The sequence below is a fragment of the Podarcis bocagei genome, assembly GCF_964188305.1.
Source record: "Podarcis bocagei genome assembly, chromosome: 10".
Classification (NCBI taxonomy): Eukaryota; Metazoa; Chordata; class Lepidosauria; order Squamata; family Lacertidae; genus Podarcis; species Podarcis bocagei.
The window spans coordinates 25,841,801-25,858,671 of NC_138135.1; the positions used below are offsets into that span (position 1 = coordinate 25,841,801).

General features: G+C 44.7%; 1 protein-coding gene across 5 annotated transcripts in view; it reads right to left on the reverse strand.

Moving 5' to 3' along the window:
- Window positions 1-820: 820 nt before the first annotated feature.
- The window catches only part of KIAA1549, a 113,172-nt gene continuing 97,121 nt past the window's right edge, over window positions 821-16,871 (reverse strand). For 4 of the 5 annotated variants that reach the window (XM_081212216.1, XM_081212215.1, XM_081212214.1 and 1 more), the window contains 7 exons: window positions 15,092-15,315; window positions 13,261-13,405; window positions 12,348-12,653; window positions 10,944-10,996; window positions 8,220-8,365; window positions 6,698-6,852; window positions 821-2,462 (listed from right to left, as the gene is read on the reverse strand). In XM_081212216.1, coding sequence (XP_081068342.1) covers window positions 2,208-2,462; window positions 6,698-6,852; window positions 8,220-8,365; window positions 10,944-10,996; window positions 12,348-12,653; window positions 13,261-13,405; window positions 15,092-15,315 — 1,284 coding nt within the window. In that variant the 3' untranslated portion in view covers window positions 821-2,207. The remainder of the gene's footprint in view (window positions 2,463-6,697; window positions 6,853-8,219; window positions 8,366-10,943; window positions 10,997-12,347; window positions 12,654-13,260; window positions 13,406-15,091; window positions 15,316-16,871) is intronic. The other variant, XM_081212217.1, reaches the window with a different exon arrangement.

The window sequence follows — 16,871 nt, forward strand, 5'->3', positions numbered from 1 at the left end:
GTGGGGCAGTGCCCCATTTGCCCTAACAGATCAGCCTCCACTAACATTGCATTTCAAGTGAATACCTAACATGTCTAAAGAATACACTTTAAAAATACAATGTGCGGGAAATGACTTTTTTAAGGGAAGAAATGAATGAAGTGAATGAAGCATGTCTGGTACCATGTATACCTTACATTTCACTAACCTGAGAACCAAGATCAGCTTTAGCTCCCCATCAATTGTATACCTGGTTGCACATGTGGGCTGGCTCTCGTGTAAACTGCAGAAAAGCCCTCTGCCTCTTTCCTGCCACGTGAATGCTGTCCACTGGCTTACCGTGCCCTAGAAGATGCTCATTTTAAAACTGAGGCACCAATGAGGAAGTGGATTGACATTCCCATCCAGTGTTTCATAGCTAGTTGGGTCAGCCGTGGACAAATATAATCTTGAACAGACTTGTCTCCACCCTTTCTGAAGATGAAGCAATTAACTAGGCTCCCTCTTTGGGAGTATGTGCAGCATCTGAAAGATGGTGCATTTGCTTCTCTCTTTTTAAATGGTAATGATCAGTACTATTTTTCTAGAAAAAGAGGAGCTGGAATACACTATGAACACCTCCCTTGTCCTCTTAGAATGGCAATGGTGCCCACCTGAGAGGTGCCAGAACTGAGCTCCAATGAGTTCTGGATGCAAGTATGCCCTGGTAATAATGATGAGAATTAGGAGTGGGGAAATGCTTCAATATGAAAGGCTCTTGGTTTTCTGCAGCAGAGGATGGGGCCAAAGGGAAGGTGACCTACTTGAAATAGCATGGAGGCACATTAAATGTACACAGGTTAGAAGCAGAAGAAGAGGAGGAGGAGTTGGAGTTTGGATTTGATATCCCACTTTAACACTTCCCTAAGGAGTCTCAAAGTGGCTATCAATCTCCTTTCCCTTCCTCCCCCTCAACAAACACTCTGTGAGGTGAGTGGGGCTGAGAGACTTCAGAGAAGTGTGACTAGCCCAAGGTCACCCAGCAGCTGCATGTGGAGGAGCGGGGAAGCAAACCCGGTTCACCAGATTACGAGTCCACTGCTCTTGACCAATACACCACACTGGCTCCCACTGTAAGGTCGGGAGGAGGCAGAAAAATGGAATGGCAATGGGCTAGCTAGGGGGTCTCTGATGTTCTTTCATCACAAAACTGGAGCCAGTTGTGTTTATTTAAAGCATTTGTACATCACCTTTCCCCCACTGCCTGAGGTGTAATTTCAGTGTCATTAATGCAGGTGTTGAGATGTCCTCACCATGTAGAATAGTGTCTTCATGTCACTTGTGAAACTGCCTTAAACATTTCCATCCCCTCCTATTTCCACCTATCAATTATGAATACCAAGTAAGTCTTTACTTTCTTTTTTTAAAAAAGGAGAATTGTTTTTCTCTCTCAGCCTGAATGAATACAAATGACTATATCCTTGGTTTTTTTGTTAGTTAGTTAGTTAGGGTTTTGTTTTTGTTTTAAAAAAGGCCATCATTTCAACTTTGCAAACATCAGGATGAAGGGACATTTTGAAGCTTCAGCACCAGAAGAACAACAAGGGAGAGTGCAGAGAACGGCTCCATTTGGAAGCACAGAGCAATATTTAACAACAACTATTATTGTTCCGGTTTGTTAACAGGTGGCTCCAAGTCTTTTATTTGTGGAGTCTTAACAATGCTTTCTTTAAAGTAATTGCTTGCACAGGATCAACACGGCTTCTTGTGTATTCGAAGTGACACTTATCAGCAGCGCACACGGCCAACCTTCTTGGGGGTGTTTGAAACCATCAGACTCTTGCAGTCTCTCATGAGAAAACAGCTATAACTCCATCTTGCAAACTTCACTTTCCTTCTTCAAACATGGAGTCTCGTGCATTGCTCTGTTAGGGGATGGCTTTGCCATCTCTTGCAGCGCTTGGCTTCTAGACCAGAACTGTCATCGAAACAGTCCCAACCAAAGATCCCAATCAAAGACACACAAGCCCAATGCTTGTTACATCTTCCCAGGTTTCCCTCACCTTCAAGAACAAATTTCTACTTGCGCTGCTGCCAATTCTGCAGAGTTCTTTCTCACCGTGCCCCATTTCTCATGTATTGTACACGCTCATTCCTCTGACAGAAGAACAGGGCTCCTGCTGATTTCCTGTGAGTCTAGCTTCCACGGGAAGCAGATACACTTGGCAGATTTGCAGCGACATGGCAAATCAGCTGTGGAAGTTCTGCACAACGGTCTGTTTCTGAGAGAGGCGGAGGAGCTCCTCTCGGATTGCTTTGATGAGAGAGGCCGACGAGTGACCCGGCTGCAGGTCCTCAGTGGAGCTGGTGTTGTAGCAGAGCCCCGGGCCCTGGTGGTTGCTGTGTGGAAGCTGCACAGGAGGAGCTGAGGGCTGTCGGGCCGAAGTCCTCGGCATCTGGAATACTGGTGAGGAGGAATATTCTTGATGTCCAGGCGTATGTGTCTGGGGAAAGGCACAAAGCATTACTGCGTTTTCTGTTTGGGAAGTGTAGGTGAAAAGATGAGGAGGCAGAAGACCAAACAAACAAAAACCAAGGCAGAGAAGAAAGCAAGTGAGTTTCTCTTGGATCTGAAACGCAAAACTGGAAAAAGTTTGAATGCATGCAATTATTTGGGAGAAATGTTGGCGCTCCTGGAGTCTCAGGGCTGCTCTACAAGCAACTGTTAAAACACAGCTTCCAGAGAGGAGCCGTAATAGCCTGTCGCAGTAAAAAAAAGAGAAAAAAACCAGAGTCTTGTGGCACTTTTAAGACTAAAACATGTTAGGAAGGATGGTGTAAGTTTTCATGGACTAGTGTCTGCTTCATCAGATGCATATACAAAACCAGCAGGGATGTATAATGACAGCAAGCAAATTGAGAGAACAAAATTAAAATGAACTGTTGTAGCTCCATGATAAACACTATCATCATCATCACCACCACCACCACCACTACCATTATTACCTGCTCTTTAACAGGAGGTCTTGATGTCAAAGCCCAGGGGGTGTGTATGTATAGCTAGATAGATAGAAACAAACACTTTTTGAAAAAAAGGCCTTCTTCAGTGGTCACTTAGGTATGGGTGTGTGCATAAGTGTGCCAACCTGGCATATGCACAAATAATAAGCGCAAAAATATTTCCAACAACCAATCTAAATTACTTAAAATAAATCAGATGTAACAACACCCAGCTGGACTGACTTTCATAATACATTTAAGGCCAAATACTTGCCTCGTAGATATCAAGACTGACTCTGAAGCAAAGCTCAGTCAGTACAGCATGAGATTCTTAACCTCAAGGTCGTGGGTTCAAGCCCCACTGGGCTGGGCAAAAGATTCAGGCAATGCCGGGGACTGGACTATTGACCCTCATGGTCCTTTTCCAATTCTGCAATTCTATACCCTCCAGGTTGAAACCTGTATCTGCTGTGGCCCGACTGACAAGACAGCAAGGAGTGTTGTGTTTCCCACAGACAGTACTGATTCGTGATGTATGTGCGAGGATGCAGAGGGGAGGCATTAAGAAGGGATCGTTGTACTTACACTACATGTATGTAGGCTTATTTTACATACCGTCTACATTTTTTGTGCTTTACTTCTCTCTGACCTCATTGCTCACCCCCCCCCCCACAACTGTGTGTTTGTGTGATTTTATACACACACCCCAAATTAGGATTAAAACATTCATAAATCTGATGAAGTGGATTCCAGTCCACAATTGCTTATCCCATAATAACACTAACCTCCAAGGTGTGCCAAAAGGCACTGGGGTTTGGTGCGGGGCTTGTTTTCAGTGACCTGGAGATTAATGGCCGTGCAGTGGGTCAGAAAGCACCATCTATTTGTATCAGGAATTTAATACCTAGACTGTTTCCACATCTGCTTTGAGACCACAAAAAGGCGACTACGTCAAGGTGCATGCCTGTTATGTATTTTTGCAGCAGGGCTGACAGCGTCAATTTATAACACGCCATCTGGCTTGTCTAAAAAGAGCCACGGACTCGAACTGGGGAAGAGGGGAATTAATTTGCTCTGAAAAGCATGAAGGTGAGTAAGATGAAGGGAAGTCATAACAAAAGGATGGTCGTTGGGTTGTAATAAGTAGCCTTACCAAAATACATTTGAATGGGCGATGCATGCACTGATCATCAAAATTAAACAATGTTTGCACACCAACCATGTCCGCTTCAGCGTCAGAATACCCCCCCTGTGCTCTTGAAAGGAGAGCACACACAAACCCAAACTGTAAGAAGTTGCAAAAACTTGGGCAGTACAGGTAAAATAGGCCGAAGGAAGAAAGAACCAACAAAGGGCTGCAAAGCAACACTAAGCCAACAATATTAGCAATGGCAGGACATGCAAAAGCAGCAGAAATTCAGCTAATTGCCGTGGCAAACAAGTACAGAGGAGTTTAACCCAGTTAGAACCAGCAGGTGGTAGAGAAAGAGAGAGAGAGAGAGAGAGAGATACTCAATTATGTGTTTCTGAGGACAGTACAAATATATGGATGATTTGGACCTTGGTATCAGAGGCTGTGGGGCTCAAACCAGGCTGCCTATAGTGCTGCCCCCGCAGATGTCACACAGGAAACCAGAATCCTCCTGGGCCAAAAAGTCAGGTGATGTCACAAGGCCAATCCAGTGCCCCCACCTGATCTAAAGCTTTCAGATAAATTGATTTCCCTGAACTGGAGGGAAGCCACCAGGTTATCTTCTTGCACTTCACCAGCCTTGGGCCTGCCCATCGCCTACCTCCTGCCTTCATCTGCCCAGAGCACTTGCCCACCTTTCGGCCCCAGCTGGGCAGCTATGGTTTACATGGTGATAAGGAAACTATATAGGGCACAGGAGAATGTGTGTTCCCCAAGGCCTGCTGCATGGTTCCTTGTAGAATGGCCCCGGTGCACCTAAAGCCACCATCGTGTCTGCTGAAATAACAGGTCTCTCACAAGCGTCTTCTCCCAAAATAGGAGTCGTGTCACCTGCAGGGTTAATACAATACATACTAAAGGCAGAGACGGTGGGACAGATGGCCAAATTTGTATGGGGTGTTCCAAATCTCTTCCCTTCCCCCTTCCTTGCATGAAGGCAACCGTGTAATGTTGCACGAAATGGCAAGATTGTAGGGTCACCAAGTCAGATAATCTGGTCTATCTAGCTCAATAGTGCCTACACTGACTGACAGCAGTTGCCCTGGGTTTTAGGTGGAAGCCTCTCCCAGCCCTACCTGGCGATACTAGGGATTGAACCTGGGACCTTCTGCATGTAAAGCAGGTGCTCTGGCACTGAGCTATGGCCCTTCCACAAAGACCCCAGTTCCACTATGGTTATTGTGGTACACCACTTACTAGAAGTTTGCCTCCATGACCCAATAATAGGGACCAATTGCCCATCTCTAGCCAACGTCATGTCTGATCAGCAGCAGTGTTGAGAGTTCCAACTTTTCCTTTGGGAAGCCAGGAATGCATTGTGATTTATTCTTTTTCTGAGTCTCTTTAAAAGTGATTTCTCCATTTTGGGGCTCAGATAGGGTGGGTGGAATGGGGACACCATTATTGCTTGCAATAATGCACTTCAGGCAGTACTGCGTCTTCCTTCAACGAAGGAAGGAGCTGAAGAGACAAGACAACAGAGAGTTGGGAGAACCCACTAGTGAGCTACGGCTGATTACAAAAAGGAACAAACAGTGTTTTGCCGATCTTCTCCAAAAGGTGAAGGTAGCATGACAAAGACAGCATTGACCGTGTTGTGCAGATTAATCTCACTATTACTCAAGTAGGTTCACGTGGGCTTTGATCATACTTCAAAACCTTTTTAAAAAAACAAAAAACAAACCACCCCATGTGACCCACTTTTTTTTAGGTTTGTTCATTTCAATGGGTCTGCTCTCGAGAAAAAATGAACCCCATGTTCTAGAAGTAGTGTCTTGCCCAACTGGTTTCTAAAACTAAAACATCCCTGTGCAAACACATGGCACTTTGTTTTGCTGTGCTCAAGGCAACTTCAACTCCGTACTCCGTAGCCGATGTTAGGAACTGACAAGGCTCCACGAACATCAGCGAGACAATCTGTGTCTTTGTTGTTGTTGTTGTTGTTAGTGCTCTCTACCTACAGTGGTCTCATGAGACGATTTCAGGGGAGCAGAGGCCACCGAGAGCATGGATCAGGGGTGGGGGACCTGCGGCCATCCAGATGGTACGTAAGAACGTAAGAAGACCCTGCTGGGTCAGGCCTTTCTCACAGTGGCCAATGCCTGCGGGAGGCCTGCAAGCTGGACACGGGCTCCACAGCGCTCTCTCCCCACCTGCGATTCCCAGCATTCAAATCTCACTCGAACGCAACTGGTTTGTTAAACATCCCTGGTGTTGGACTGCAACTCCCATCATGCCTCACCACTGGCCATGCTGACTGGGGCTGATGGGAGCTGGAGTCTGGGCAACATCTGGAGGGCCACAGGCTCTCCATCCTCTGGGCACAGAGGAGAAAAGCCAAGGGTGATAATGAAGAAGACAGAGAAGCAGAGTTTGGGGGCTGGAATGCGAAAGTGACAAAAGCAGCAGGCTGAGGTCAGAGGAGCAGGTAGAGATGTCTTGAGAGGAAGTTCCCCAAGCAGCACAGGATGGAAAAGGGGGGGGGGGAGAAACAGCTGAACAGAACACTGCTTCGGAAACTATTCAAACATGAAGCACAGTACTCACTGCTTCTCTCCTAGCATATTCATCCTCTCCACGATACGGGGGCCACCCGGGTTCCCCCAGCTGGCCATGCCCTGCTCTGCCTGAGGGGATCTCCACTTGTTGACCTCCGATCCTGCTAGCAATTCCCACCTGAGTGAGGTGCTGTATCTGAGAACCTTAAAAGCAAATATTTGTTTGTTTTCTGTTTGGTCTTTCCATGCAGCAACAGAAGGGTGAAGGGCAAATGAAAACTGGCAGCAGCAGGGGATCAAAACAAGTATATGGGGGTGGGGAGTGGCGTGTGAGGAAAAGGAAAGTCTGACTTCATTTAATCAAACTAAAGCTTTTTTTCGTTGTTGTTTTTTTAAAAAAGCTCCCAAAAGGAAGGGCAACAAAAGGACCCATTTGCATGCACGTCCTTTTTTTTTTTTTTCAAATGGGAAGGTGTTTCTGTGTGGTATAACATTAGGGTTCTATTAGGCATGGTGGAGGTAGACAGCTAAGGAACAGACCAGGTAATACTTCTGGCCCACTGACCCTATAAATATTGCAAGTATTATTAATGTGTAATTGAAAAGAATGTGTGTGTGTGTTTTAAGGTTTGCATGCTAGTGATTTGCCCTTAGTGGAAGAGCAGAAATATTTGCTTACTGCAAGACACTCAGCTCTACAGATGTAACACCGGTTTGCCTATAACTCCTGGCTAGTTGTGAAGTTGAGACCAGTATCCTGGAGATGTCCTCAGGCCTGCTTCGAATACTGGAATCAGTTATGAAATGTGTACATTTCCTCTTTAAACGAAACAACCTCCCTTTAGAACACATAGAAACTGTTGTGTTTACAAGTTCCACTTAACGTTCATTGCACATTTGCAAGGAGCCGATCTTTGAGCAATGGTGCTTTGGAAGTCCCTGCCTACTGAATTTAGGCAGGTGTCCTCATTATATCATTTTAGATGCCCTCTGAAAGCTACCCAGACGTATAACTTAGTATTTAGAACATAAGATAAGCCTGTTGGATCAGGACATTAGCCCATCCAGCTGAGCATCCTGTTCTCACAGCAGCCAACCAGACACCTGTGGGAAGCCTGCAAGATGGGCATGAGCACTCTGCCCACCTGTGATTCCCAGCAGCTAGTATTCAGAGGCATAATGTCTCTGGCAGTGGAAGCAGAACACACACATATATGTGCACTGTAACTGTGCTCAGCTAAGAATGCATTATGTTAGGTACCCTACCATTCCTTTTATTAGGAGACCAATGAGCACCTTCTATAAGTAGCTTCAGCCATCCTGTTCCTCCCCAGGTCCATGCATGCAGGATACACATGCTCAGAGTTGAAGGGGACTTCATTGGACTAGATGACTCTTGGGTCACTTCCAACTCTACAGTTCTCTTGGTTCTATTATTCGAGCAAGCTCCTTGTTTGCATTCTAGATGCAGCCACATCTGCTCCCAATAAATGCTCGAGTTGTGGAATGGGGCCAGCTGGTTATGAGAGAGTCACTGCAAGTACGCAATAGCTTAAGGAACCCTCAAGTACCTGCGGTGCTTCCAACTGGTCGCGGCCGGGCCACGGATGGCATTTCCTCCGGGTAGATCCCCCTTGTGGAATACTGAACATCAGAAGGCTGCTGGTCTGGGTGCATTAATTCGACTGGGGGAAGGAAACCTGGGCCCAGGTTTTGCCTGTTGGTAGATCAAGAACAGAAGAACAATGCCAGAATGACTGACCTCCGGAGACAGTGGCATCCCGTATTCCAACCATGCAATGTACCACCGCTTGCTTTACTGTGTGAAGCTCTCTGTCCACTAAGGACTCTGTAAAACATGTGTGTGCAGCTTCTATAGCTCTGCCCCATGTAAACACAGCGCTATGGCTGCTTCACACACATTACATCCTCTGCTTTAGCCTGAAAGATCTAGCCAGAAGTCCTTTAGGCATAGAAAAGAATGAAAACAACGCACGAAGCTGACAGATACTGTTCCTGGCAACCCTGAGATCACTGTTTTTAATAATTTTTTAAATAAAAAATATAGAACTGCTTTTAGCTGTTGGTTTTTAAATGTTTTATGATTGCTGTGTCTAAGCTCCTTCAGGGGGAAGGGTGGAATATAAATTTTAAAAAATCAAACAATGGTCTCTAATAATTATCCACAAACTTTAAATATATGCTATGGTACGTATTTGTACATTTTGCCTAGCTGCTGAGGAAATCTGCATCCCAATATATTATTGAATAAAACAATGGAGTTTATGTGGGAGGCAGGGCTTTCCGTTCACTGCTAGATCAAGTAGGTTCTCAATTTTCAAATCAAACTCCAGATTTAAACATGCTTGCAAAACATAGTCCCTAATTCAAGTGTTTTTAACATTCCCAGTTATGGACACCGCTGCTGTACTAAATGTGTAAACTATTAAATAAGATTTACAGCTATTGCCTGACAACTGGCTAATTCAACTTTTTAGAGTCCCTTAAAATCAAATTTTAAGATCTGAAATGATAGCATTTGGTATTTGGGCAAGTGGGATCAATTTTTTTCTGCAAATTGGGTATTTTAGCTCTTATTCGTCTGTTGTGCTTCTGACAAAGGAGAATTCCATTCATTCATTCCACTGATTTTTCTATTCCATTTTTCATTAATGATGATGGTGATTCCTTCCCTCCTAACATTATTGCTTGTTTTGATTTTGCCTCTTTGAAATTTGACTATGCCAAGTTCTTGGAGAAACACAACAATTAAGAGCTATGCAATAAGCATGTATTTACCATTTTTTCAAATTTCAGAACTTTGATTTCAGCTTGCACAATCAGAAAGTTTAAATGCAGAATATCAACCCTCCCCCCACCCTGGCACCCCGCTCCCAATTTTGCGCTGCATTTCAGTTAAGTGCTGTCTAGGTGCTGGAGCTTTTCTGTCTTACCGTACTGGAAAGGAGTTACATGAGCAATACATGCAGAACCCAGCTTGGTTCCAGCCCACTGATAATCTTAATTACATTACTGCAGAGAAAAAGACCAATTTGTTTTTCCAGTCACTGTTCCAAGAACTGGTTTTCTGAACCACTTGACTGTGACATTGATTAACAGTTTGGTATCACAGCAACTTTTCTTCCTCCACCCCTAAAGTTCACCAACTCCATTAAATTCAATGGGGCTTCCACACAAAAAATGAATGGGGTTCAGATAACCAGACAGCATTCATTAGGTAATGACTGAAAGAGCTTGCTCACGTTCTCTTTTCAGTAATGAAGAATAAATCACCATCCAAATTGCCTAATCCAGAAATAGCTGCCTACTCTGAAAGAAGAAAATCTGAGGGCAGTTAAGTGTTTTTATCGCAATTGCGGCTGGTGCAGTTTAGGACAAAAGGATGCTACGTCGCCTTGTTATGAGCACAGCAGAAAATTTGATTTTACTCCTGCTTGCTGTCTCAGTGTCATGTGTGAAAAAGAAAGCAGCTTGTGAAAGTTTGACACAAACACAAAAGCAAACAACGCAGTATCTCACACGATGGTCAGGATGCAATTAGTCCAGGGGTCAGCAAACTTACCGCGCCTTGGGCCGGTGTCTCCAGCGCCGATTGCGCAGCGGGCCGGAGGGCAGGGGAGCGCGGGCCCATACGCATGCGCTATTTCCGGTGCACTTCCGGGTGGGAGGAGCACCGGAAATAGCTTGTGCGCATGTGCACGGGCCTCCTCCGACCTGGGTGTGCACCGGAAATAATGCTTGTGCACGCGCAAATAACGTTTTGTGCATGCGCACAAGCTATTTCCTGTGCTCCTCCGACCCGAAAGTGGGCAGCCACGCAGCGCAGCGCCGGTTAGAGCGGGCGGCAGCAGTGGGCGACGGGACTTGCCATGGGCCGGATAAACAAGTACCTTGGGCCTTATCCATCCCACGGGCCTTAGTTTGGGGACCCCTGAATTAGTCATTACACAATGCACGAACCTAAGCTGCCACACGGGGCACTCCCTTATTTCTGCCACAGATCACTGGCCACTGTTGGGAAGGGAACAGCCCAACGACATCACACGAGACGCTGTGTGAAACCAGACATCAGCAGGAAAAGGGACTGAACCATGCCAGCACCTGTGTCCCCCATCATAATGTCTAGTTAGTACCTCAAAATCTGGCACAAGATCAGGAAGAAAGAAGCATCTATAGTAACCATCTCCGACAGCTGCTGACGATTTCTGGTCTACTTGGAATAAATACATCAACTAGCAGAAACACATGAATCAAACAAACTGTCAGGGAACTACCTCTGTAGCAGGCCTGGAGCTGTTGGAGGAGTCATCCCAAATTCCATGTATCTCTGGAAAAAGACCATGCATCAGAAAAAAACATTTTAAAGAGGGATTTAAAATTAAAACGATCCATGGCTCTAGTTTCTGAACATTTCTGAACAAATGAAGATTAAAAACCACTTACTGATACATCACAATGGCTGAATTCAGACATAACACTAAAACATGGCTTAGTGATATGTCAGTGTGCCTAACCCCCTCCCAGGATCTGCCAAGAGATTGGTCAGAAGCATTCACTTTCGTTTAACCCAGGCATAGGCAAACTCCGGCCCTCCAGGTGTTTGGGACTACAATTCCCATCATCCCTAGCTAACAGAACCAGTGGTCAGGGATGATGGGAATTGTAGTCCCAAATATCTGGAGGGCCGGAGTTTGCCTATGCCTGCTTTAACCCCTACTTCTTCTGTCATCCAAACAGGGGAGTGCAGTTTAACATTAACTAGGGTTAGTTTTAAATCAAGGCAACTTCAAACCTTAGGTAATGAAGCTGGCTTGTTGAAACCAACCAGTTACTGTTAGCTAAAAGCTGTTTGAACGGCGTGGGAACTCACAGTTAAGTAAAACAGAAAGGGAGAATTTCTAAACACCCTCTCTCAGCAGTACTGGAGGGGATTAATCAGCCCATAAACAAGCAATCTTGTTTTTAGAAAGATGCATTCTGAATTCTACTTGCAGAACATTCACTCATAGTAATATATCTGAATTTTCTGGATTTATAAGCCATTACATTATTTACAAGGCTATAGGTCTCTTCAGCCATACAGCAAATCAGCAGCATTCAGCAAAGCGGGGCAAGGTGGGAGGTGCTGTTTACATGGCTTCCCAATGTTAGGATCACTGCCGCTCACTGAGACGGAGGTGGGTGAGGCAGCAGGGAAGTCAGCATGGTGCAGGCACGATGGCGGAGCCAATCTGACTCTCCCACGGCTGTGCCTGCACTGCACCTCACTGCATCAGCCCTGCTTGCAAATTTTCTGCTAACTGAGCGTGGCTACACTTGCTTGCCTGCCTCACCTTTGTCACCACTAGCAACAGAATTAGTTTTATTTCATAAAAATTTATATGCCACTTGTAAAAAAAGCTCAAAGTTAGCTGTGGTAAGGTCTACAAACAGTGGATTCCCCCTGGTTGTAGCACCCTTATACAGAATGCATGCCAGGAGGATATAAGATTCAAGAGTGCTGGAAATCCATTAATGCATACACAGTAGAATTATACCTAAACCACCCCGAATCTTGGGGAGGGAATGGACTAGATATCTGAAGAGATAAAAACCATGAAAGCACAATGGCCGAAGTAAGGATAGGCTCTAAAACTGCACAGTGGAGTCTTGAAATGACCCCCAACTGGGTTGCTTACTGTGTGTGTTTGACCATACGGTGACCCCCACTGGCTGCTGGGAGTGTCCCTCGCTGCTCGAACAGGAGTGTTTGTGGGCTGCCCCGCTGACCCTCCGGAGTGCGTGATGGCAGCAGAATTGGATGCTTGGCTACTTGGGGCCACCAGGGCGAAGGCATCATCCAGAAGAGAATGCATTGTCTGCCGGGCCTCTTCAATGGATGGCTGAGGAGGGATATATTGGGCAGGATGCGGGGGGAGGCCTGAGTACTTCCCCAAATCAGTTGAAGAAGGCGTCTGGGGTTCGGCAGGAAGGTCAGGATCAGACTGCAAAGGTAACAGGAAGATGGCAGCATAAGGAGGAAAGCACGGCCTGAACAGCTGTTATAATGTCAAAGTTCCCAGTGTTTCAATAATGGTTTTACATGTTGCAATGATGCCGTCTGTGTGTGGTATTTTGTACATCTACCTGCAGACATTACAAGGTATGCATGCAAATCATTAATAGCATATCTCTTTGGTGGTGAGTTGTGCATAATCCAGGAGCACTGATGCCAACAAGAAACTGAAAACCTCTTGCTCAACTTTGGGCTTGCAGAGTGAATTGGTCCACAATGAATGAAGACTTATTGAGTAGCCAGTTACACCTGCCCTACTACTACTACTTCTTTTATTATTTATACCCCACCCAACTGGCTGGGTTGCCCCGGCCACTCTGGGCAGGTATACTAGATAACGGATTTGAGCAAGGGCTATGCACAAGACATTTGTTGTGAAAGCTCATGGTTTCACAAGGCTGTAATTCACAGTGGGTTCTTGCATTATTCAGACTCCAGCCAGCAAGGCTAGTGCTTCCTGAAAGCCTTTCCCACAACCCGCAACTTATCATACAAGTAGAAAGAAAATGTTGCCTTCCAAAAGGTTTTAAACATACAATATATGCAGAGTTGTTGACTCCTGGAGGTCTCTTGTAAGTCCCATCGCTGTCAGTTGTAATTAGCCGGTCCTTGTCCGCATCGATAGGACTTCCATTAATCTGATGCCTCCGGCGCTGCTTCGGAGAACGTTTGGCTCGAGAACTAGGTAAAAATAAAAAGGAGGAAAAAGCAAAACATCTTAGGGCTTCCTAGGAGCATCCCAGTTGGGGGCAGGGCAGTTCTGAGCCTTTTTTCAAGATAGCATCTTTCATAAATTTAAGAGTCTTTGTAGAATCTGAGCCAAATAAAAGCTTTTTGATTTTCTGAGTCTTTATAGCCTTTTCAGTTTCTATCTGTCTCTGGAAGCTCTATGCGGGGACTTTTAATCCATTGTTGCTGTTTATTGCTTTTATTTGTTGTGTTGTATTGCTTTTATTGGTGGAATTGGCTCTGAGAGTTTTGGCCAAATCTAAATAAATAGATAAATATCACTGACAAATAGCAAGCAAACAGATAAAAGAGCCACATCACACAGAGCTGTCACCGGTCAAACTATAAAGCTGAATTAATGGTGTAAGTTTATCTTAGTCAGCTAATCAGTAATCTGGACACAAAGGCATCATTTGCACATAACAGAAAAACATGATTTAGTACTACATGGACCAATCAAAGCCTTGGGCTTGTGTGTCCCCACCAGGGACCCCGCTTTAAACCAAACTGGTTAGTTTAATGTTAAGTCAACTTAAAACAATGGCTTTTGCAGTTGGGATATTACGTTAACCAGTATGTTTTCTTTTTAATAAATATTTTTTATTAAATATTTCTTAGTTTACAAAAATACGTGCATTGTCTCTTTTTTCATGTTGTGCTTTCTACAGATCAGTTTCATTTGTTGTGAGACTAAATTAGTGTTGCATGCAATAATAGGCTGGGGGGAAAGAGGGGTGGTGGTGAGTGGGGTGTTGTGTGGAAATGCTTTAATTCTCCTACTTAGTCTTTAATCTCCTGTTTGTTTGTAGCGTGCTGAGGGGGCGTTAACCGGTATGCTTTAAACAGAATTCCTAAGTTGTACATAGCGTCAAGCTGAAATTCTGAAACTAAACTCAGATGTCCTTCTCCTGCCGATTCAGGAAGCGAGGGGAATGTGGAGTGTGCAAACCTTACATTATGAAGGTTTGCTCATGTAGTACATTGGTGGGGAACTACTAGCCCACGGGCCATTTTCAGCCAGCCACACCTGCCTGTCACTTACCTGCCACTTACATGACATTAGGTGTGGGACAGGTAAGGCCACAGTTGCAAAGGAACTTTCAGGGGCTTAGAGGTTGCTTCCTATTGTTCCTTTGCAATCACGTCTTGCTGTGAGGCCATTCTGGCTATGAGTCCTGGAAGACCTGCTCCCAGGTCTTTTCCCACCTGGCCTGGGAGAGCAGGGCCCTGACTGACTCCAGCTACAAAAGCTGAGGCAGCTGAAGAGGCCAGAGACCACCTTGGCTGTCTCTTAGTGCAGACCCAGGTCCTCGAGCCTGAGCTTCCACAGCAGCTGCCCACCATGAACTGCCACTGGCAGGGCTGGAAACCACAGTAGCAGCTATGTTCTATGCTTATGATAATACTTTTATCCTCTTGCTAAGTGTGCTGTTTTAAATGAGCATTTTATATTTGACTTCCTTTAAGCGTTTATGATAAAAAGTACCGTATTTTTTGTTAAATGTGCATTCTGTGGTTGAGTTCCTGTTCTGTCTAATCTCCATGCCTACCTTGTTATCTTTTATGACAAGCATTTGCACACTTTCACATTTAACAGAGAAAGAATTCCATCCCCGGCTGTCTCTGTGTTGCTGTTACCTCTTTCTGTGTTCTATGAAGACAGTAGGCATATTGCCTCCAGGGTCCAAGATCTTGTCTATCTGCATCTGCGCCTTGCGGTACATTCTCTGCTGCTCTTTGGTGTCAATGATAACCATATCATCCACGATCGGAAACTCATAGTGTCCTTTGCGCTTGGCTCGAAGTCTGATCTTGTTGCGATGATGCTCAATTTCAGATTTATGCCTCAGAGCTGTCTGTATCTTGAAAAAAGAAAGAGAGGAGCATAAACGTTTTGGAACGCACAACTTCTCTCTGCTTTGATGGAAAGTGACTGTGTAGAGTTTGGAAGCAAAATGCTGAATGGACCTCCAGCTTACACCTCAATATCTCATTCTCCAGCTTGCAATTCATTCACACTCATTCCAGGTAGAAGAATTTTTACATACCGCATAATGATTAACACAGCATGGGTAATTAAGAGACAGAGGGGAGGAACACACAATGCTAATAAAAATGTTTGACAAGCTGCAAATTATACTTCCTGCAGGTTGCCATAAAAGCCCAGCAGCAAGGAAATTAGAAGAGATCTAGACTACAGTTATAGGTGAAGCTTACACAGTGAAAAATGTGTGGGTGTGCATGCATGCATGTGTGAATGCATGCTTACGGATTAAAATTAGACCAAACAATCTCATGGTTGGCACATTCCCACTAAATAGGAGTTTATTTGACAACATTCACGAATATTTGGTATGTTTGGTAGAAATATGAACCTTGTCTTCCAATATATTTAAGGCCATTCATTCTTTTTAACGATTTCTATTATTATTTTATTATCTTATAATCTTATTCTTCCTGTTTTTAAATATAGATGGGGTGAACCTACAGAATCAGTTGCTTGCTGCAATCAGCCCTTTGGAACTTTCTTCTCTGTTAGGGTGGTTTACTTTTAAGGAAAGGGCTGGTGCTGTGACGTTTTTAATGTAGCAATGTGTATGTGATTTTTTAAATATATACTGTATATATTTTAATTGTACTAAAGCCTAATTGTTTAAATAAAATATACTGCCTCTGACAGCGGAAATGGGGGGGTGGATGGGTGGGAATTAAGAGACACAACTCAAAATACTTCCTTTCTTAGTGCATAACAGTAAGAACTATCCAACTCGGAGGAAAACGCCTCTACTTTGCACTAGACCTGACTTCTCAGGGTGCAATTAATTCTCCTGTGTCTGTTTTGGGACTGACTGACGTCACATGATCTTCACTGCAGAGATTCAGAATTATCTGCTCCAGTGGAAGCTGAATGGAAGGAGGCAAAATCAAAGCATACAGAGAGGCCAGGTTCATCCATTTCCCCTCTTCCCCCATTTTTAATCTCCTCCTCTCATTAGTGTCTGGACAAAGGCTTGCTGAGGGTTTATTGCGCTTCACATTTCTCTGTCTGCTGTTAGTAGGGACTGGCAAATGTTCCCTCTCTCCCTTTCTCCTGACTGAACACGGGCACACACAATAATAAATATCTCCTTTTCCTGCCCTTCCCTTTCAACCATCACTTGCAGAACTGGGATTTACGCTAAGGAATTGTTGCATGGAAGAAACTGCTCTTAGAATGGAAGAAGCTTACTCCACTCCTGTTTCCCTAAGAACCCACACACTTGCATGGCTTAGTTCAGCAAGGTAAGGCTGTGGTCGCATTCAAGAGTAGGATTACTAAAACACAGGTGCCCAGGTTTGAAAGAGGAGGGTCTGTGAGCCCTGAGATTCCTCAGCTGAGCTCTAGACACTCCAGGTGACACTCAAAAGGTAGATCATG